A 19,075-nucleotide genomic window follows, 5' to 3' on the forward strand; every position below is an offset into this window, starting at 1 on the left:
GGTGATGAAATGTGGCCCCTTAAGTCCTGAGCAGTGTAGTTGGTGACATTCCCTGAGCTGCCTGCTGTGAGTAGCATCAGCTGCTAGCAGAGGTGCTGGGATTCTTGCCCCTGCACTAAACCCAAAATCTTTTAAAGAACATGTGCCTCACTGTGGTGCTCATCTGGGCTTTGTGCTTCCAGCTTTTGGATGGTCTTCAGTTCCTGAGTGCAGTAAAGACACACAAAGCAGGTTTAAATCCCTTTTCTTAAGGCTCTGTGAGTTGCAGAGTGCACAGTAACCAACAATGGGGTTTTTAGTGCTTTGCTCTGATTTTAAAGAGAGGTTTCTCCTTTTTCTTCCACTCCCACCCCCTTTTTGGAGAAAAAAAAAAATCAGTGTGAGATTTTTTTTTTTGTTTTTCCTCCCAAAGTCATTGTTTCATTGGGTTGAAAAGAACCTGTCTGTTCACAGCAGCCTGACACTACTCTTCACCAGGTCACATCTGGAAAATTCCCTTTAAAGTATAAACACAATAATTTTGGTGTTGCTTTCTTTTGTATAAGGCTGCACTTTTTGACTACACTTTAGAATTTTTGGTCATGGTTTTCCTGAATCAGAAACATCACATTTGTTTCACTTTTATTATTTTTTTTGTAAATAAAATGTTTCAGTTCTCTGGAAGAAGACCTGGGATGCTTCATCCTGGTGAGGAGAAGAATACTGGAGGATAAGGTTATGGAATTGTGGTCTTTAGCAGAAAGGAAGGAACCAGACAAGAGGCACCATTTAAAGTTGCAGCAAGAGAAATTTGGATGAAATGATTGGAAACAAATGTTCACTGGGAAGGTGGTAAAACACTAGCAAGGGGCCTGGAGAGGCTGTTCAGTCTCCTTCCTTGGCAGTGGCTGGGCTGGGCTGGCCCTGGCCCCTAAGCTGATGGAACTGGGAAGTTGGACTGGAGACCTCCAGAGTCCCTTCCAGCAGCAGTTGTTGCAGGGGCTGCACTCTCTCTAATAATTTTTCATCTGAATACCATCCAGTACTGCTGAGTTACTTTCCAAATGTCCTTTTCCTGGCTCTGCAAATAGCAGTGCATTTCTGTAGAAATCTGAGGTGCAGATCCCTTTTTAACATCTCTGTACCTAAGTGTAGTACCTTCCTGTGTTTCTCAGAAAAAAATCTGGATACAATACAAGCCCAGAAATGTCAGGTTCTACATCACCCATTGTGCAAGTTAATGAAGTGCATGGGTGTGAAGGGCTTTCCCTTTAAATCACAGCTGAAAACATTTCCTCGAGTGATCTCACTTCTAGCTTAAGGCTTGCTTCTGCACTTTCATTTCCCTCAGGTTTGTGTGATCCCATTTGTGTGTTGAGACCTTTAGTTTTGGAACTGATGCTTTAAGCATCAGAAACTTGCTGCTTTCAGAGCAGAACAGACCTTTTTTTGATCCAGTGTGGTAATTGTTGTGAATATAGCTGCTGGGTTTTTTTGTGGGTTTGTTTTTGGGGCTTTTTTTTTGTGTACACATAGAATCTGGCAGGTTTTAATTGTATGCTTTTTAGAGATTGATTAATCAAGTTCAGGAACTTCAAAAATACATTCTGCCAATTATTTTTTTTTAAATGTACTTGTGTGCTCTCTACCTTTGAATTTTAAGTATGCATTTTCTCTGCCTGAAAGCTCCTCTGTTCTCTCAGTGAAATTCTACTGACTTTTCTGGCTTTGTAATAAATCTTTGGTCACCTAGGACATTAGGGTCCAGTTTGATTTTACATTTGACAGCTGAATCCTGCTTCTGTTTCAGACATTCTTACTCTTATCACCATGGTTAAAATGAGGGGTTTTTTCTTGGTAGAGGTATGAGGCAAACAATTAAACATCTGAGAATTCTATCTGACTGCATCTTTTATGGTCCAATAAATCTCCATTAAATGAAGGCTGTAGAGAGTGTAAAATAAATGCTTTCTGTGGCCTCACAAGCAAGAATACTTTATTTGATTACTGATAAAAGTTACAGAGAAGATATTCATTTTATGGGTACTTCTATTCCCTTCTTTGGTGAATTTATGTCCCACTTCTACCTTCTGTCTGTATAACAAATGACACTGCATTCAATTTTTAGCACTGGCTTTGGAGAAGAGCACTGCTCTTGGTGCCTCTCTTACTGTGCACAGGCAGCAGACCTTCCTGAGCCTGCTTCAGCTGGGCCTCAGTGTTATCAGTTCTGCACTTGTCAGGAATTCATGATTTGGAGTTATGCTCATCTCCTATTTCACAAGCGAATGCGTTTTTCTATTTTCTCCATTTCTTCTCACATCATTCACTAAGAATTATTTCTTGTGATAATTTGCAAAGTCTCTTAGAGCAGTGCAGATCTGTTTTTTCAGGTCAAGCACTTGTCAATGTATTTTTAAATGAAAGAAATATGTTTCTGTTTACAGGAGATTGTAACTCATGCCTAATTACAGAGTTCAGGGAAGTATGTTATGTTGTGAGGGATGTGTTAAATTAAACTTTGTAAATGTGAATAAGTGTTCAAGTGCTAGTTTGATAAACAGACCATAAAGAACAGAAAAATAATCCATAAAGGAGAAAAGATTTCTTTAGAATAGGGATTGAGTCATTGTTCTGTTATATTCACTTTAAGGAGAGTGTTTTCTGTCCATAAAATGTGCTGCCTGCAGGTAGCACAGTCGGTGACCTGCAGGCTTTTTCTCACTGCTGCCTTTTCTGTGCAGGCCCCAGGAGAAGCACCCACAACCCCAAAGCACCCGAAGGACACCCGAGAGAGCTTCTTCCCAGTAGCCCCAGCCACACTGCATCCCACCCCAGTGAATCCAGACACTGTGACTCCTGAAAACCTCCTGAGACTGAACGACCTGCATTCCAAATCCAAGCCAGCCTCTTCCTCTTCATCCTCCTCGTCCTCGGCGAGCTCGGTGCCGCCCGCGCCGGAGCCGCAGCGGGAGCCGGAGCAGCCCCGGGGCCAGGGCACAGAGGCTGCCCCCAGCATGGGGGATGCTGCTCCTGGTAAGTCTCAGCCAGGGAGCTCCTTCTGGCCCCCTCTGCTCAGATCCCACGTGCTGAGGTAGTGCCTGACTTGTGAGTCTGTCCCCTTTTCTCATCACTACACCACGTTCAAAAGGCTACTCAGCTTTTTGTCACGGTCTGAAGTGGATCTGTATCATCAATACACACTTGAATTTCTGGGATAGATTAAAAGAGTGACCACTCCATGTAACTTGTGTGTGAAATGAAATAGCAGCCTGAAAATAGTCATCTCTTTTTAGAGAATTGAAGCCTCTAGCAGCATTAAAATGAAAATTATTTTGCTTTCTTCAATGAGTTGAGGATCCATTTCTTTTAACGTTTAAAAAGATTTAAGGTAAAATGATTACAATTAAAATAAACTGGTGAGCAGCCTAAATCTGTCTTAGAAGTGCTTGATTAACATAATTAGCTGTGCAGCTCTTACTGCCCAGCATATGTGAGTGTGGAGATACATAACACTGATGAAAAGATTCTGCATGGTCTAGAAAGTTAGCTTATCATCACTATTATGTTTCACATTGCAGAAAAAAAGCATCTGACAGGACCAGAATGTTGGAATATGTTATTTATAGCCCTGGTGTGGTTATGTGCCAGGTTAGAGCACAGGAAAGGATTGAAGAAGCCAAACAAATGTTATTTATTCTATAGCATGATTGTGTGATTTGTTGATGACTGTATTATGTAATTGGTCCTATACAGTTTTCTAGATGAGGAAAGAATAAATGAGAATGCTGTCACTTGCTTTAGTGCTGTCATGGCAGGCTGGCTCGTCAGCAGACAAAAGAATCTCTGTGCTGGGCACTACTGATCCACTGTGGGGAGTGAAGTAAGATTAGATCCAATTTCAGACTTTGTTGGGTGCCCAAAGAGGTGGTTGACAATATTTGTGGGACCCTGTGCATGGTAAGGTGGCACAGCACCTGCCATGGGCTGTATTTTATTGCAGCTCTAGCAGAAGCACTGTCTGAAAAAGCATCTGCTGCTGCCTGTGCTCACTCCATCTGTTTACAAACCTGGGCCCAGCACTACTCACAAAATGCCTTAGACAAGTCAGGGGAGCCCAGATAAAGTTATGAATGAGCCACACATAGAACAGGTATTGTGGAAAATGATGCATGAAGAGCCAGTGGAGCTAGTGTCCAGATTTGTGAGACAGGCTGGTTTCTTAGTTTGGAATTGTGACTTTGTCAAGTTTTTGTCTTTACACTCCTGGTATGTCATTTCTTTCCTTATGTAAGCAGCCTTGTTACTTGAATGCACATAGCCTGAATTCATCAGCAGTGAAAAGCAAGTTAGGGAGAAACAGGTTTTCCCAACTTGCTAATCTCTGAGTACAGAACAAAACTGAAATTTAATATCTAGTATCAGCAGTTGTATTGTCTAATTTTCCTATTTCACAGTTCCAGGGAGAGATTGTCTCAGGAAAGGAAAAGAGAAAAGGGGAGTGATGAGGAAGGAATGGCTTAGTCTGTGTGTAAATTACATCTGTTACTGTCCTTGGGAAGCAAAGGAATGGAGTTGCCTGGTGTCATAAGATGTCTTGTCTGGCTTGCTCAGCAGGGAGTAATTTGGGTTTGTGCCTAGACAACAGGGGAGGAAAAACTGAATCCTCTGTGAAGCTGTTATGGACTTGCTAAGGAGCTTGGTGTAGGAATGACAATGCTGGTAAGAACTCTTGCTTTCTTCTGCTTTTCAAACAGAACTCAGGAGCATTTCTGATGTGCTTTCCTCTCTGCAACTCCCCAGGCCACCTTGCAGTGATTGGAACATTTATTGTAATCTTTTGACTTTCTGGGCTTTGTTAAGGTTGCAGAGTTAGATATTGTTCATTCTTCTTTGATGTTTTCTATACATCATTTTGGTGGAGGGAGATGGAAGGGTTAGCTGCCAGAATTACACCCCTGAAACTGAACATCAAGAGGCTCTGTCTCCAAAGCTCAGTGCTGAATGCATGAGTTGTATCTGGCTCTCAGCCCTACCTGACGGGTCATTTCTCTAGCTGAGAGAGACACCAATTACTTTCTTCCTCTTTTCTTTTTAATTCTCCTACCTTTGCATCCACCTGCTCTAAAAAGAACTAGTTATAATTATGTTACAACCCTTTTTCACCTGCCTTCCTCTAGTTCTGTTTGGGTAAAAACTCCTCCCATTTTTAGAGTAAACTGTTTCCAGCTTTTTTGTCTCATAACCTCTACCTGTACCTACTTATTTATGTGGAAGTATCACACATCAGAGGGTATTAGCTGCTCTCGTTTTCCCTGATTTCACCCAGGAAAAGGAGTTGTTTTTCCAAGCATTGTTGATGCTGTGCCACTCATTTCTGATGTAAATGTTTTCCTGAGACTCTGTCTGGTGCATGGCTAATGGTGCAGAGCACAGATGATGGACTCCAGCAGCAGAGGGGTGATGGTGGCAGTTTCAGCAAAACACCTTCCTGCATTTGGGTAAAAATGTGCTTGGGACTCTGAGCCTTCCTAGCTCAGCCTAACATTTCTCTGGGGAAGCTAAAACAGGACAATTAAGGTAAGCTCCCTGCACCCTGTCACACTGTTCCAGTATTACATGGTTCTAAATTGCTGAAAAATCTTGACATTTTCTTCTTGGCTGTCCTTATTGCAATAATGATTTTTATGAGGAATGAGCAGGAAGACATTCACATTTGAGTTCTGAATACCAAGAGAAGGTTTTTATACCTGGAATTATTTAAAGTTCTGTGTTTTGCTTAAAGCCAGCTATTTGCCAAGTTGGAATATAAAATCCAAGTAGAAAACTTCCCAGTATTAATTTTTTGTCCATTTAAGGCCTAAGCAGTTCAATATGAAAGCAAGGTTGTGATAAAGCTGTGCAAAGGTACAAACTCACAGCTGGGGAAGACAATTCTTTGTGTTGTGCAGGGAGGTGGCACTCCATAAGCCATGGGAATATCCTGCTGTAATTTCAGATGTTTGTGAAATGGGCACAACAGGGGAAGCAGAGGTGTAAAAATAGTTCAGCCTGTAGAACCTTAAAAGTTCAGAAGCACAAGAAATAAATACAAGAGAGGACAGTTGCATGGAAAGATGAGCAGACTCTTGCACAGAGAGCAATGAAGTTAAATTGTTTTAGTATGTGCAGGTAGCTGCAGAATCCTTGAAAGGTTCCAAGTAAAGAGGGATTTGAAGTGGGAAACCCTAAGAATTCAATAACACTCAGTAGTGTTGGGATGTGACATTTCACCCTGTAGGATAACTGGGGGCTGGAGTCACAGGAGAGCTTTGAGGTGAAAGGAGCATCTTTTTCCTGAACTCTGCAACTTAGTTTATTTTAGCAACTGAGGCATGACTTTAGGTTCTCAGAAGACTGAGGAGATGGAATGTTTTCCTAAGGCATCACTGCAGAGAATGTAAGGCACATTCTGCACTGGCAGCATCTCTTGTATTAAAACAGTGCATGGCACAAGGGAACACCTCAATTCCTTACAGTTTCTGGATACCAGACATCAGTGGACATCCACAATTCCTGTTCCTGGGTGAAATGATGGTGGAAGAATTCCTGTTCCTGGGTGAAATGATGGTGAAAGAATTCCTGTTCCTGGGTGAAATAATGGTGGAAAAATTCCTGTTCCTGGGTGAAATGATGGTGAAAGAATTCCTGTTCCTGGGTGAAATGATGGTGGAAGAATTCCTGTTCCTGGGTGAAATAATGGTGGAAGAATTCCTGTTCCTGGGTGAAATGATGGTGGAAGAATTCCTGTTCCTGGGTGAAATAGTGGAGCTTGCACTTTGCCATCAGAAGCTGAGCTGAACCTCATGCTGGTCTCCGTGGCTCCTGAGTTTGCTTATCATGGATTTCCAAAGACAAACAGATTTTAGGAGCCTGTAGTTCAGTGTTTTGACAACTTTTCCTCTTACACAAAAGTATTTGTCCATACCTTATTTTAACTATGCATTTCAGTTCAGATTTTCAGGTACTTTTTAAATGACTGGAAGTAGTAACATTCAACCCTCTTAATTGCAGTCAGTGTCTTACCTTGTTTTTTCTGTTGAATTCAAAATTGTGCTGTAGAGCACAGAGTTTTCTCAACAAATGACTCAAAAAAAGATGAAACAGAAAAAAGTTAGGCAGGCCAAGGACCTGTGGCCTCATGTGAGCTACCTTCAGATTGCATTACCTGGCATGGAGCTTCTCTCTTAAATGCATGTGTTCTACTCTGTTCTCTTGTGGCACTTGTGTGCATCTTACTTTCACTACTTTCTCCTCTTTCTTGAGGAGAGTGTTGACTTGTTGACTTGTTCTGGTTTTTGACAGCTCTCTTCCTCAGTTCCCAAGGCTGGATTTCTCCTAGGCTTCAAAAGCTCTTCTTTAAATGCTGGGGTAGAAGCTCCTGCCCACTTGTGAGTGACTGAGGAGTCAGCAGTGGGAATCAGCCAGGCTTCCCCCAGTGAGCTCTGCACCACTCTCTGATCTCTTGCTGCTTCAGCCTCCTTGGCTCTGGTATTCTCACTTCCCCTTGTCTCATCCATGCTTTTTGTGAAGCTTTTTATTTTTCACAATGGGTGCACTCTGAAAACAACTTGACTGCTGAATGTCAGCAGGGGTTTCCTGTTTGTGAATGACTTCTTAATTCCTTTTTGCAGTGCTCAGACAGTACCAGGCAGTCATGGCTCTTCCTCTTCCCTTTGGAAAAGTGTGCTGATTTACCTCCTGTTGAAACAAACTCACTCCACAGGAATTTTTCAGTGCACTTAATGTCTATTTCTGATATCTACACTTCAGATTCCTGAAGTTTTATTTACTCAATCCAGGGTAGTGCAGAAAATCTTTTGACATTAAAACTGTCATAATTTTTCTGTGCCTATGTTGGATCAGTAAGAACAAATAGGGCAGGGGCCAGCAGAGGCAGGTGAGGTGATGGTTGGAAGGCAGGGTTTAGCACTCAGGGCAGGTCTGTGCTCCAGGAGCCTCTGTAGCCCTGTGCACTCTTAAATCTCCCTGAAAATCCTGGAGAGCCACTGCCCTGTGGATGTCTTGCACTACTGGAACACATTTTTGGGAGATTTTTGTAAAGGAGCCTGGTAGCAATGCTTTATGGTTGCAATATGGTTCAGTTTCACTAGTTTTAGATTGCTGTCAGCAGCATAAAATTTACATCTATTCCTGCACAAAGGCAGACTGAAGAGAGATGTAGTTACAAGTCCTCTGCACAGGTATTGTGTTGCTTACAAAGTACTTTGAAAATTGTGGGGTGTCATTACATTCACTTCAGAGATTTTTCTGCCAGCTGCTTTTGCTAATTTCCTTGTGCTTAGCTGGCTGTCAGGGCAGAGGAGGGTGAAATCCTGGTGGTAAGGGGAAGCTCTTACAGCTTTTGTTAGGCAACTCAGAGAAATTCCAGAAGCAGGAGACTGCAAATGACTGTTCCTGTCCACAGGTGCTGCTGTGATGCTCTCCAGATGATGTGCCCTTGCTGAGCCAGATATTAAACAAATATCAATTAGCTGTGTTTTGATAAAGCCATTCCAATGCTCATGTAGTTGAATATCAAATTGTCTTTTTGATCTAGGCCCGTTGTTTGCTCTTTTAAATTGGAGTTTTGTTTAAAAAAAAAAAAAGATAAAGGATTGAACTTCAGGGTTTTTCTTTACCTACATGCATGGCAGGTTTCTGCAGCTCTAGGAGAGCTGGTGGGGGCAGGAAATGGTTTTGGACAGAGGAATTCTGCTGTCTCTGCTGTCACACTGGCCCTGCATGGCTGTCAGAGGGATCTGGGAGTTAGCATGGGCCAGGGACTGTTTCCAGGAAGCACTTTCAAAGCAGCCACCCATTTTAAATTTTAGTCTGTTAATGGTCTGTGACAGCTGACCTCAGCATTAGGAAGAGTTTTGGGGTATGTCTCATTTGATTGTGCAGTGCATTCTCCCTGCTCAGGACCTAGTGATAAATATAGCCCTGTGCTGTGCTATTGCACTGCAAACTTCTGTTCACCAGACTGCTTGAATTTCTTTTCTTTCAGGGCCAATAGAACTTGTGTTCTGCAGCTTTTTGCCTCCAAAATTACTCCAATGCTTAATTTTTAACATACGACTTTGTGTGTCAGCTTTGAATGTAATTTCCTGCATTTGGCATTTCAAGTCAAATACTTCTTTCTACAGCTACATGCACTAAAGGCACTTGGCAGTGCTTTCTTAGAAATAAATTTAATAGCAGGATATTTGGAATGAATTTAGAGAAAGCAAGGCTACCAAGTGGACCTGCCACATGCTGTGCTGAGCTAGGTAGCCTGGCTGTCTGCTGTGCTCTGGTACCTCATGGCTAAAGGCTCTGTTGTTTCTGTGTTTCTGCATCCTAGCTGTGTTCAGCTGAGCCAACCCCTGTTCCAGTGCAGTCTTTCTGCTGACTTAGTAGCACAGCTCATAAGGAAACTCTGAGCTCCTTCAAATTCAGGCTTTCCATGGCCTTTGCAACTGCTGTGTGGGGAAAAAAGCTGTATTAATTCCCAGCACACTGGAGAGCAAGGCAGATGGAGTAGAGAAAGTGAATTGTTTTCACATTAGTATTATTCCTTGGAAATGTGGTAAGATACTTCCTCCACTATGTCAGGGAGCAAAGGATCAGACGTGTTTCCATCAGAGGGAAAAAAAAATAAAATATTCCCTCCCTTGTGCAGCAGGGAGTGTGTGTGCTGTGGGTGGCCCCCAGTGCAGAGTAAACCAGTTGTTACTGGGACTAGGAAGGCAAGTGTTTCCTGGAGTCTGGAGGCACACAGAATTCAGTCCTTACTCTTTTGAAGCAGTTGGAAGGCAAGGTAGTACAAACCAGCTCAGTCCTACTGACATGTTTCCAGGTTTTTGTCTTGACACAGGGAGCTGCTGGGGAAGGGGTTTTGCAGCGGGATGAAGGCAAGTGGTGCAAGTGCTTTATTTAAGCACTTGAGGTCGTTTTCTGTTCACTTCTCCTGTATTTTCTTTTGAAATGATGTTAATATTTTGTCCTGGAGTTCAAAGCTCAGCTCCTTCTTCTTTTCTATAATGAAATGGTGCTTTGTGCATGGACTCTGTGTTGCCTGTATTCTTTAACATACCTGTGCTGTAATACTTCAAACTGCTGCTGTTAGAAACTGGAAAATGTTTTTTCCAGGTGCTAGTCACATTTTCTGGGCTCGTCTTCCAGTTGTAATGTTAGAGGTTTAGTGCATGACTAAAGAATTTTTTCAAACTCCATACAAAATGTTTTATAACACTGATGTTCATGCCTCATAGCTGACAGCACGATGCCATGGAATCAGTGTTCAGTGCAGAGGGACCAGAGCAGCTGCTTACTGCTTACACTAGTGCTGCTTTTAAACTTTCTGCACATCTTCAAATTGCCAAGGGATTATTTTTGCCGGCGTTATTTTTGATTTCTCTGTGCAGCAGAATAGCAGAGTGAGCGGTGTGGGTACAGGAGCAGTGGCAGGGTTGTGTAATCAGTGTGTTGATAGTGTGTGGATGAATGCATGTGTGCATTCTGTGGTGAGGAGCTGGGAGAGGATATTAACTGTGATGAAGTCATGAACCCAGGCGCCCGCTATAGGCATCTGCAAACACTGGTTACCCTGGCAACAAGTGGGAAGAGGTTGGAGAGGAAAGCTGGAGTAGGTTGTTGCATTGAATTGTTTCTTCCTCACTAAAGCAGGGAGATGTTGAAAGGTATGATGTCCCTCTTTCTATGTCGTGTACTATTTTATATGGATTTAGGCAGTTGTTGGGAAAGGGAAGGCTAAAAAAAAAATTCTTGTAATGCAGCTCGATTGGAGAGGAACTTTTCAGTATCAATAGTGACGTGCATTGCAAATCTGTGCTTTTCTCTGTGTGCTTAATTTCTGTGTCTTGTGTTGTGAGAGTGCTAAATGGGTCTCCAGAGTACAGCACCTGCCCCATCCTCAGCCTGGGGACGAGTGTCTCTTGCATATTATATCTTCAGAAACTGGTTTGATTTTAAACTGGGTTTGTAGAGCTAACGTTTGAAAACCTGCCAAGACAGTGCAAGTACAGGGTAATACCAAAAGATTTATTAACTGATATTAAATCTGAGCTTCTGAATACCCTCAGAATGTGCTGCACTTGTATTCTGGCGTTCTCACACTTGTGCAGAATATTGTGGCTCACGAGTTAGTGGAGTCTTTACCTCCCTGGGGAAAGTTTTTATTAGAAGAACTAGGACATTATGTTCAGGGCTTTAACAGCATCTTCCTCAAAACAAATATTAAAATATTCTCTTCAGAAACCTGTTTTAGACAAATAATGAGGAGATCCAGCTGTATGTTCTTGACTGTCCTTCTTGTCTATAATGAAAAAAGAACAAATATCTATGCAATATATTAAAGTATAAATTATAATATGCACACCAAAACAACCAATTCTTGCGATTTTCAAGAAGTATAAGAAATATTTTGTTTATTAACTTTATTTTTAACTTGAATGGCATTGTTTCTATTTAAACAAAAAAAAAAAACCCTAAAATTTCACGGTCCTGAAAGAATAAAGTGTATGACCCAGCCAGGGAATAGAATTCTGTGACTGTATTGGACGTCTCTGACAGCAAGGGATTGATTAACAGTGCTTCTTGATTTCTATTGTACTGAGAGGCACATTCTAATAGAATATTAACAAATATTGTTTCCAGAAGTGCAGTGATAGAAATGCACAGTGTGCTGGACTCCTGCCCTTTCATTTCCATTCACTTCTACATTAAAAATCGCTGCCAGATATTTTATTCAAATATAACTCTAATTTTACTGCACTGTAGAACTGCATCTTCAAAACTTGAAAAATATATTCTGGAAGATGGAGATGTGTATGATGATGCTGCTAGCTCTTGAGAGAGCACAGACTGATACCAGTCTAGTAGCATCTTCCTAGAATTAGACTGCTCAAAAGAGCTTTTGTCAGTGGGCCATAATTTAGTTAAAATAAAGCACAGCAAATCAGTTTAAGCAATGATATATCTTATAATCAAACAAATATTGTAATCAGCAGAAGAAGTAGAGTTTTGTCATTAAATAATAATGCAAATCAGAGCTCTTACTCTGTATTGTGAACTAATAAGTCCCTAATGTAGTTAAGTAGTAGAGTAGATAGAAAACTGCTCTCAGTTAGCAGTAGAGTTGAGGCTGTAGGATTTGCAGTTTGTTTGTGTATTTCTGTACCTGCTAAGTTAATTACTGGTTTGTATTCTGGGTTAATAAGTGGATAAGAAAGATTCTGTTAGTACTTACCCCACTTAAGATGGTGATTCTGGAGGGCTGCAGTAAGTTAAGAATGAGTTGACTTCTCCTCTGTGTTGTGGAGTAATCTGAAATCATCATCATTTTCATCCTGCTTTTCTTCAGATGTTGTTGTAGCCATGTCAGTGTGGGAGTGCTCTGGGTTCAGACTGCAGCCTGTGGTCAGCACTGGGGATGGGATCCCTGGGGTGGGATGTGTATGTGCTGGCCTGGGGCTGCTCCTTTGGCAGCATGGGATTAAATCCCTGTGTGCTGCTGGAAAGGGCAGGCAAGACCCAGGGATCCTTCAGCTGGCCTCTGCTTCTTCAGAAGGGAAACAATGCTTTGGGATTTTCCTACTCGAGCTTCCTACAGTTAAGCACTTCCTTCTGCCTTGTTCTCAGCTGATTTGGTCTATTAATACATGTACAGATGCAAGGATTATTTTCCTACTTCCAGTGCTGTATTTTGAAGTATCCAGAGAGGAATGTGCAGGAGAGTGCTGAGAATGAGAAGCACATTCATCTGCATTAGACTGTTCCATTTTGTGCTGGATAGTGAGTGGAACATCTCACAACAGGAGCTGCCTGTGAACTGTGCTGTAGTGGGTGACCTTTCCTTTTTGGGAGCTATTGGACACTTCTCTACAAGCAATCTCATTTATCTTAAGGGTTACGTGAGCTTTCAGCTACAAGTCTAGATGATGGGGCTTTTTCTTTACCTATGAAAATCAGTGGGTGAAAGAACAGCCTGCTTTCCTGAGCTTTTTTTCATACAGGTTTTTCAAGAACCATAGAAATGATAACTCTTTTAAAAAGTTGCATCTTTCAAACTGCATAGATCAGACTGTTAAGCTGTGATGTTTTCTGAAGCAGTTTCTGCAAGGGGAACTCTTGTACAGGAGAATATTACCATGGTAAATTCCGAGATCTTCTCTATATTGGTAGAGATGGAGAAGTGTTTTCAACACTTGAGGGGGTGGGAGCAGTTTTCCAATGAAGAAAAGTTAAAATATGTATTCCTTTTTAAGACGTTGCATGGTCAAAATCCCAAATTAATTTAGAGCATTGCCATACAAAGAATTTTAGAGCAAGTGAGACTGTGATTATCCACTGCATGTGCTGGTCCATGAAAGCTGCCTGTGCAGCCTTAGCCTGTGGAAGCAGGAGGTGACTCAAATTAGACTAGGCAGCCCTTTGTTTTTGAGGAATGTCTTCATTTTTGAGAGAGAATAAGAGCTTGTTTTGTGTCCATAGCCTTGAAGTGGTCACTGCCCTGCCCCACAAGGGCACTGGCAGGTCTCAGCAGTTCAGTGAAAATGAGCCCTGCTATGTTCAAGGTGCAGCCCAGTGGGTCAGAAAGCTGGTTTGACACTGCACTCATTTAAAAGCAGCTACAGCTGGTACATAACAACAGGGCTGTACACACACATGGAGTCTGAGCTGCAAACATCCCAGGTTCTAGAATAGCTGAAGGTGGCAATTTTGGGCTGATGTATTTCTAGAGGTCCAGTGGATGGATCAGTGAAGAGTGGGCACTCAGGATCACTGGGTATTGGTTTCATGAGGAATGGGTTTGGCCCTGGCAGTGGATGCTCACAGTAAGGAGCCTTCCTTAGCACTGAGCTGTGCTCATCAGTGTAGCAGGTACCTGTGGCTGGAGATCAGAGAGGGCCCCATTGATCACAGCTGCTCCTTCATGAAGGGTGATGGATTTTGCTCTGCACGTGGCAGCTCTTCCCCCCAGCCCTCCCAGCTCCAAAGAAAGCTCAGCTCAGCTCCTGCTCAGCTCTCTGTGTTTCTGCAGATGTGCAGAGATGACAAAATGTCAACCTCAAAATTTTTTTTCCTTCGCTTTTTAAATGACGTTTACCTTTTTTTAAGAGTTTGAATTGATGGCTCTAATATGGAAAAGTTGCCTTTGCCATCTTAACTTGCCAATATTTAATTTCACTCAATCATGTTATGGTTTAGAAACAGAGCAAGGGTTAAAAGGATTTTTCTACCTGTTGGTTAGACAGCAAAGGATTGAGGCTTAGGAGAGAGATCAGGATGTCTCTTAATCTGTGAATTATATTTCATTACTAAAGAGGAAGAAGAGCTTGAAGTGCCTTTGGAGGGGCTTGGATTTCAGCAGCAGGAGTCCCGGCTCTGTCAGCAGATGAAAATGGCAACGGTCGCGCCACCGCCAGAGCCTGTGTGCTGGCACGTGGAGCCCGTGCCCAGCACTAATTCAGGACATGTTTGTACCCCAGGTAGGAGCTTCCTGTGCCTCAGGCAATTCTGAAATGGGGTGGTGAGCTGTGCAGCATCTCTAGGCACTGATTGGTTGGACAGCTGGGATTGGCATGCCTCAGTTTCCCTGCCTGCCTTGCAGTCAAGTACGGCAGAGTTTGGATGCTGCATTCCTGGCAGGGCCTGAGCCTCCTGGGCAGGAGCCCTCTCATCCCTTGGAGGGGATTCTGCTTGCTGCATGTCTGGCATGCTAAATACCGTGGCAGCAAAGCCAAATACAAAACCTCCAGTACCAGCTTTCTGCAATATAGTTTGTGCATCCTTTAAAGCAGAATTTTTCTTTTAATTGCAGTCTTATATGGGGCAGTATGATAACAGCTTGGATTGCACTATTGGGATATTTAGCAGCAGGAAATGGTTTTTCACAAAACTGACTCAGTCTAAGTAAACATAAAAACCAGCATTACAGCAGTTAGTGTGTTCTATCCCTCCTCTGCCCTCTTCCCAAGAGAAGAAGTTGGTGTTTTAATTGAAAAAAATTTAAAACCTGGTATTTCAGGCAAGCATAATCTAGATTTTCATGTTTGGGGTATCTTGTTTTTCCTTATTTGTGAGAGCAGATTATCCTGTGTCTGATTACTGTCTGCAAAGATTGGCTGCCCATGGAGATGGGTCACTGACCTTGATGGAAAGCCATGCCTCTCCTGTTGTGGCAGCTCTTACATTCCTGTGTGCTGTTGAGAACATGCAATTCAATTTTACATCCCTTAGTAGTTTGCTCTGCTGCTGCCTGTTTCTAGGCTAGCATTAGGAAATTGGCTTTTCATTTTGCTGTAAGTGGCCATGTCCACTCCCAGTATCTGCCAGAGATGGATTTGACAGTACTGGATCTGAAAAAATGTATATGAGCATCTGTCATTATTACCAGACTGAGAAAGGCTCTGGTCTTTCCATTTATATAGTTTCTAAAAAATAATTTGGACTCCATGTGAAGCAGCATTATTAGTAAGAAATCTCTTTGAACAAATTCTCAGTTTATAACATTGCAGCATTGTCATCTACTGGTTATTGTTGTGTACAGATAATTTTGTAATGTGGTAGTGCTTGGGGAAGGGCTGGATCCTTCTGGTGAGATGTACTCAATAAACACTGAGAAAGCTTGCACTGTAGAGACCCCAAGCTGAGGCACTGGGGAGGGATGTGGGAATGATGCTCACCAGTGTGGGAGCCAGTGCATGAGCACACCAAGGAGGCAGGATTATGGCAGGAATTGTAATGGGGAAATTTTGACAAGTGCTACCATAGATTTTTCTCTAATTGTTGAAGAGGTGCTCTCTCAGTAATTGAAGAGACAGTGCTGTGGTGGAGGAAATGAGGACTCCTGAGTAAAGCTGGAGAGCTTTGTTTGTTGCATTGCAGGATGGAGAGACAGGAGCTGATTGCATCTGACCCAGTGGGAAGATGGTGTTTGCAGTGGATGTAGATGGCCAGTGCTGCACTACCATTTGTTGTGCTCAGGCAGGTTGAGTTTCTGACATGCAGGAAGATATTTCTTAATTGCTATTGGTTTCCAGTTGTCATTGTACAATCTTTTTTCTGGTTCTAAGCTTTGGTTATTGCAAGGCTTGAAGAAAGGCCTTTTGAGCCAGCCTTACATCTAACAGTGAACTCTTCCCTCTTCTTTGACATCTGAAATCCTAGATAACTTCCTAACATATTTTTTCCTTGCTGTTTTCTGTTTAGCCTCCAGTTCCAAGCCTGAACTCAGCTCCAGTTCACAGACTTTGGGAAGTCAGCAGAACAAGACAGATGGCACCCGAGTAAAAACTCGCATTCTGCCCAACATGCCAAAGCTTTTCATACCTTCATCTGTCACCAAATTTCCACCTGAGATCACTGTCACTCCACCCACTCCCACCCTCCTTTCTCCAAAGGGCAGCATTTCAGAAGAGACCAAGCAAAAATTAAAGGTAATAAAAGGGAAACAGTAATTTTTTTAGATTATTGTTTTTATCTTAATTCTCCCCTCAATAAAATACTTGTATGAAAGAAGCAACAGTTCATGTCCCCAGTTCATAACCAGAGGTAGATAAGTAGTGGAAGGAGGTGCTAGCTCTTACCAGCAGGAGCCAGTTCTTAAAGGACTGCTGAAGTACTGGCTCTGGGTGAAATGAGAGCTATTCTAGTCCCTGTCCCTTTTCTGAGGGATTTGGGAAAAAAATTACAGAATGGCTGAGTGACCTGGTGCAGCCATTGCAGTTCTTAGATGAGTGGAAGCTGCCAGAACTTTAATTGTGGGGAAGCCTGCTGGTAAATGTTATGTGGTTTGACATCTTTTATCAACACAAGGCAGTTATTGAATGTGAAGGAATAGCAACCAGTGGGCTTTTGTCCCTGTGATCATGGGTTTATCCTGACTATTTAGCAATATATTCTCTCTCTCTCTTTTTGGGATCAGTCTGCTATTTTGTCTGCTCAGTCTGCAGCGAATGTAAAGAAGGAGAGCCTTTGTCAGCCAGCTTTGGAAATCTTAGAGACCTCAAGCCAGGAGTCCTCACTGGAAAGTGATACTGATGAAGATGATGACTACATGGACATATGAATGAATTCTGGCCATCATCAACACCAACCACATAACCATTCTTCTTGTTGCCAGCATCTCTGGAAGTTGAAACATCTTCATTGGCATTACTCTCCATTTAATTGGCATCATTGTGTTCTTCACTTTCATTCCCTTTGTTATCACCACAGCCACTTGTATTGCCTTCAGACTCTTGGCCATTCTCCCCATCATGGTGCTTGACAGAAAGAATGATTGGTTGTTCACCAGGCAGTTGGTAAATCTGGATCACACTCTCACCAGGAACTTCAGTAAACACAAGGATGTTTTGAGCTGCAGTTCTTCTCTCTCTACTGTTCCTGCTTCTCCAAACCAGAGCCTTGGGAGTTGCTCCAGTAGCTCTTTCCTTCAGTGTGTTCCTCCTTTTAGTTGTCTTGTATCTTCCCCCTCTAGCTAAGTTTTTCTCCCAGTAATTCAGCAACCTGATGTCTGTCTAACCATGCCATGATTAATCCAACAGCTCCTTCTAAGGTGAATGGAGTAGGAAAAATTTGCTGAGCTGGTAGAGATTTTAATTGCATCTAGAAAATCTGTGGCTTTGTTATAGGGCAAGGAGGGTGAGCTGAGGGTCTGTCAGCTCCTTCACACTGCTGGGGGCTTGGCTGGAACTTGACTCTTTCAAATAGACAAAAGAGCCAGATTTTCCAGGCAGACAGAGAGGGTGGTCTCCTGTTTGTGCTCATTTCACACCAATGTATGAGGTCCAGCAAAATTTATCTACCTGAATGTTGGCTTAAAGAACTGATCTTTCCAGAATTGTCTTACAGTCCTTTCTCTTCTAATGCCTTGGACAAGCATTTTGAATTGGGGGCTAGATGATATTTTTATGGTGGTATTGAAAAAAAAAAAACTTGAAAGATTTCAGTACCATTTCAGTAATGTCTGTTTTTTACAGAATGACACGAAAAGGTGTTTTTTATCTATCTGCAGAGGGACTGCTCACAGTTATTTATATGAGAAAATAATGGTAACAAAAATCCTTTTTTTTTTTTTTCTACTGAATGTTAACTTTGTAAAATAATGAATGCAAACCATGCAAAAAAAAGACGTCACACACTATATATACACTGCGTGCTCCCACACACATATATATATGTGTATGTACATATATATATGTCTGTACATGAAAACAGCAACTGCATACAGCTTGCAATGTCGGGTTTCTTTGTGTTTGGGGGGTTGGTTTTCTGTAAAATGCAGAGCTTTGTATAAACTTTTGGGTTTCTTTTCTAATAAAGTTGAAATGCACTGTTGTCTCTGTTTGTTTGAGAGGGCACAAGGTGCTGTGGTTCTGGAAGAGCACTGCTCCTCTTTCCTTTTGGTTTTTGGGTAACAAAAAAGGGGCTGGGGGGACTTGACGGGAGCCCCTTTATTTTCAGAAGACTGCCAGAGCTCTTGGGGTGGGTTTGGTGTGTGTGACCCTGAACCCAGTGTTGCCAAGGTTGCTGCAGTGGGTTCAGTTCCCCACTGAGATGTGAATTCTTTTTCACCCATCTTGGTGTCTTTGAAAGCTGCTGAGCAACACAAGGAGGAGGACACCACATGGGAACAGGGTCACACAGAATATTGGCTGCACAAGTTTGCACTTGATCCATTATTAATTGATTGATCTCACTGATAAGAATGATAAATGGACTGTGGATAACAAAGAAGCCGCAGCAAACTTTGTATTGAAAGGTTATTCTCAAATTCTGGGGGTTTTGTTTTGGAGAAAATGTGGTTTACAAGGCAGTGAGCATGTCCATTTTGGATGTGTTAGCAACTATTGGTGTAACTTGTTCACTTACTACAAGTGATAGGTGAAGTGAGTGCAGTTGATACAGAAAAGATGAGGGAAATGATGGCAAATCAAACAAGTGTTTTCAGTCAAATGTTGTCAGTGTTCACTCTGATTTGCTGTAGGTTAATATAAATGCAGTGTATGGCATGCTGTGTAGTCACTGCCGGGTAAAAGGCTGAGGA

The 19,075-nt window shown here is 42.2% G+C and overlaps 1 protein-coding gene across 4 annotated transcripts in view; it reads left to right on the forward strand.

Moving 5' to 3' along the window:
- Window positions 1-18,361, forward strand: part of CABIN1 (calcineurin binding protein 1) — a 115,031-nt gene extending 96,670 nt beyond the window's left edge. For 3 of the 4 annotated variants that reach the window (XM_059863754.1, XM_059863756.1, XM_059863755.1), the window contains 4 exons: window positions 2,724-3,015; window positions 14,349-14,513; window positions 16,237-16,463; window positions 16,952-18,361. In XM_059863754.1, the coding sequence (XP_059719737.1) occupies window positions 2,724-3,015; window positions 14,349-14,513; window positions 16,237-16,463; window positions 16,952-17,095 (828 nt within the window). In that variant the 3' untranslated portion in view covers window positions 17,096-18,361. The remainder of the gene's footprint in view (window positions 1-2,723; window positions 3,016-14,348; window positions 14,514-16,236; window positions 16,464-16,951) is intronic. The other variant, XM_059863758.1, reaches the window with a different exon arrangement.
- The last annotated feature ends 714 nt before the right edge of the window (window positions 18,362-19,075 follow it).

The sequence above is a fragment of the Haemorhous mexicanus genome, chromosome 19, assembly GCF_027477595.1.
Source record: "Haemorhous mexicanus isolate bHaeMex1 chromosome 19, bHaeMex1.pri, whole genome shotgun sequence".
NCBI lineage: Eukaryota > Metazoa > Chordata > Aves > Passeriformes > Fringillidae > Haemorhous > Haemorhous mexicanus.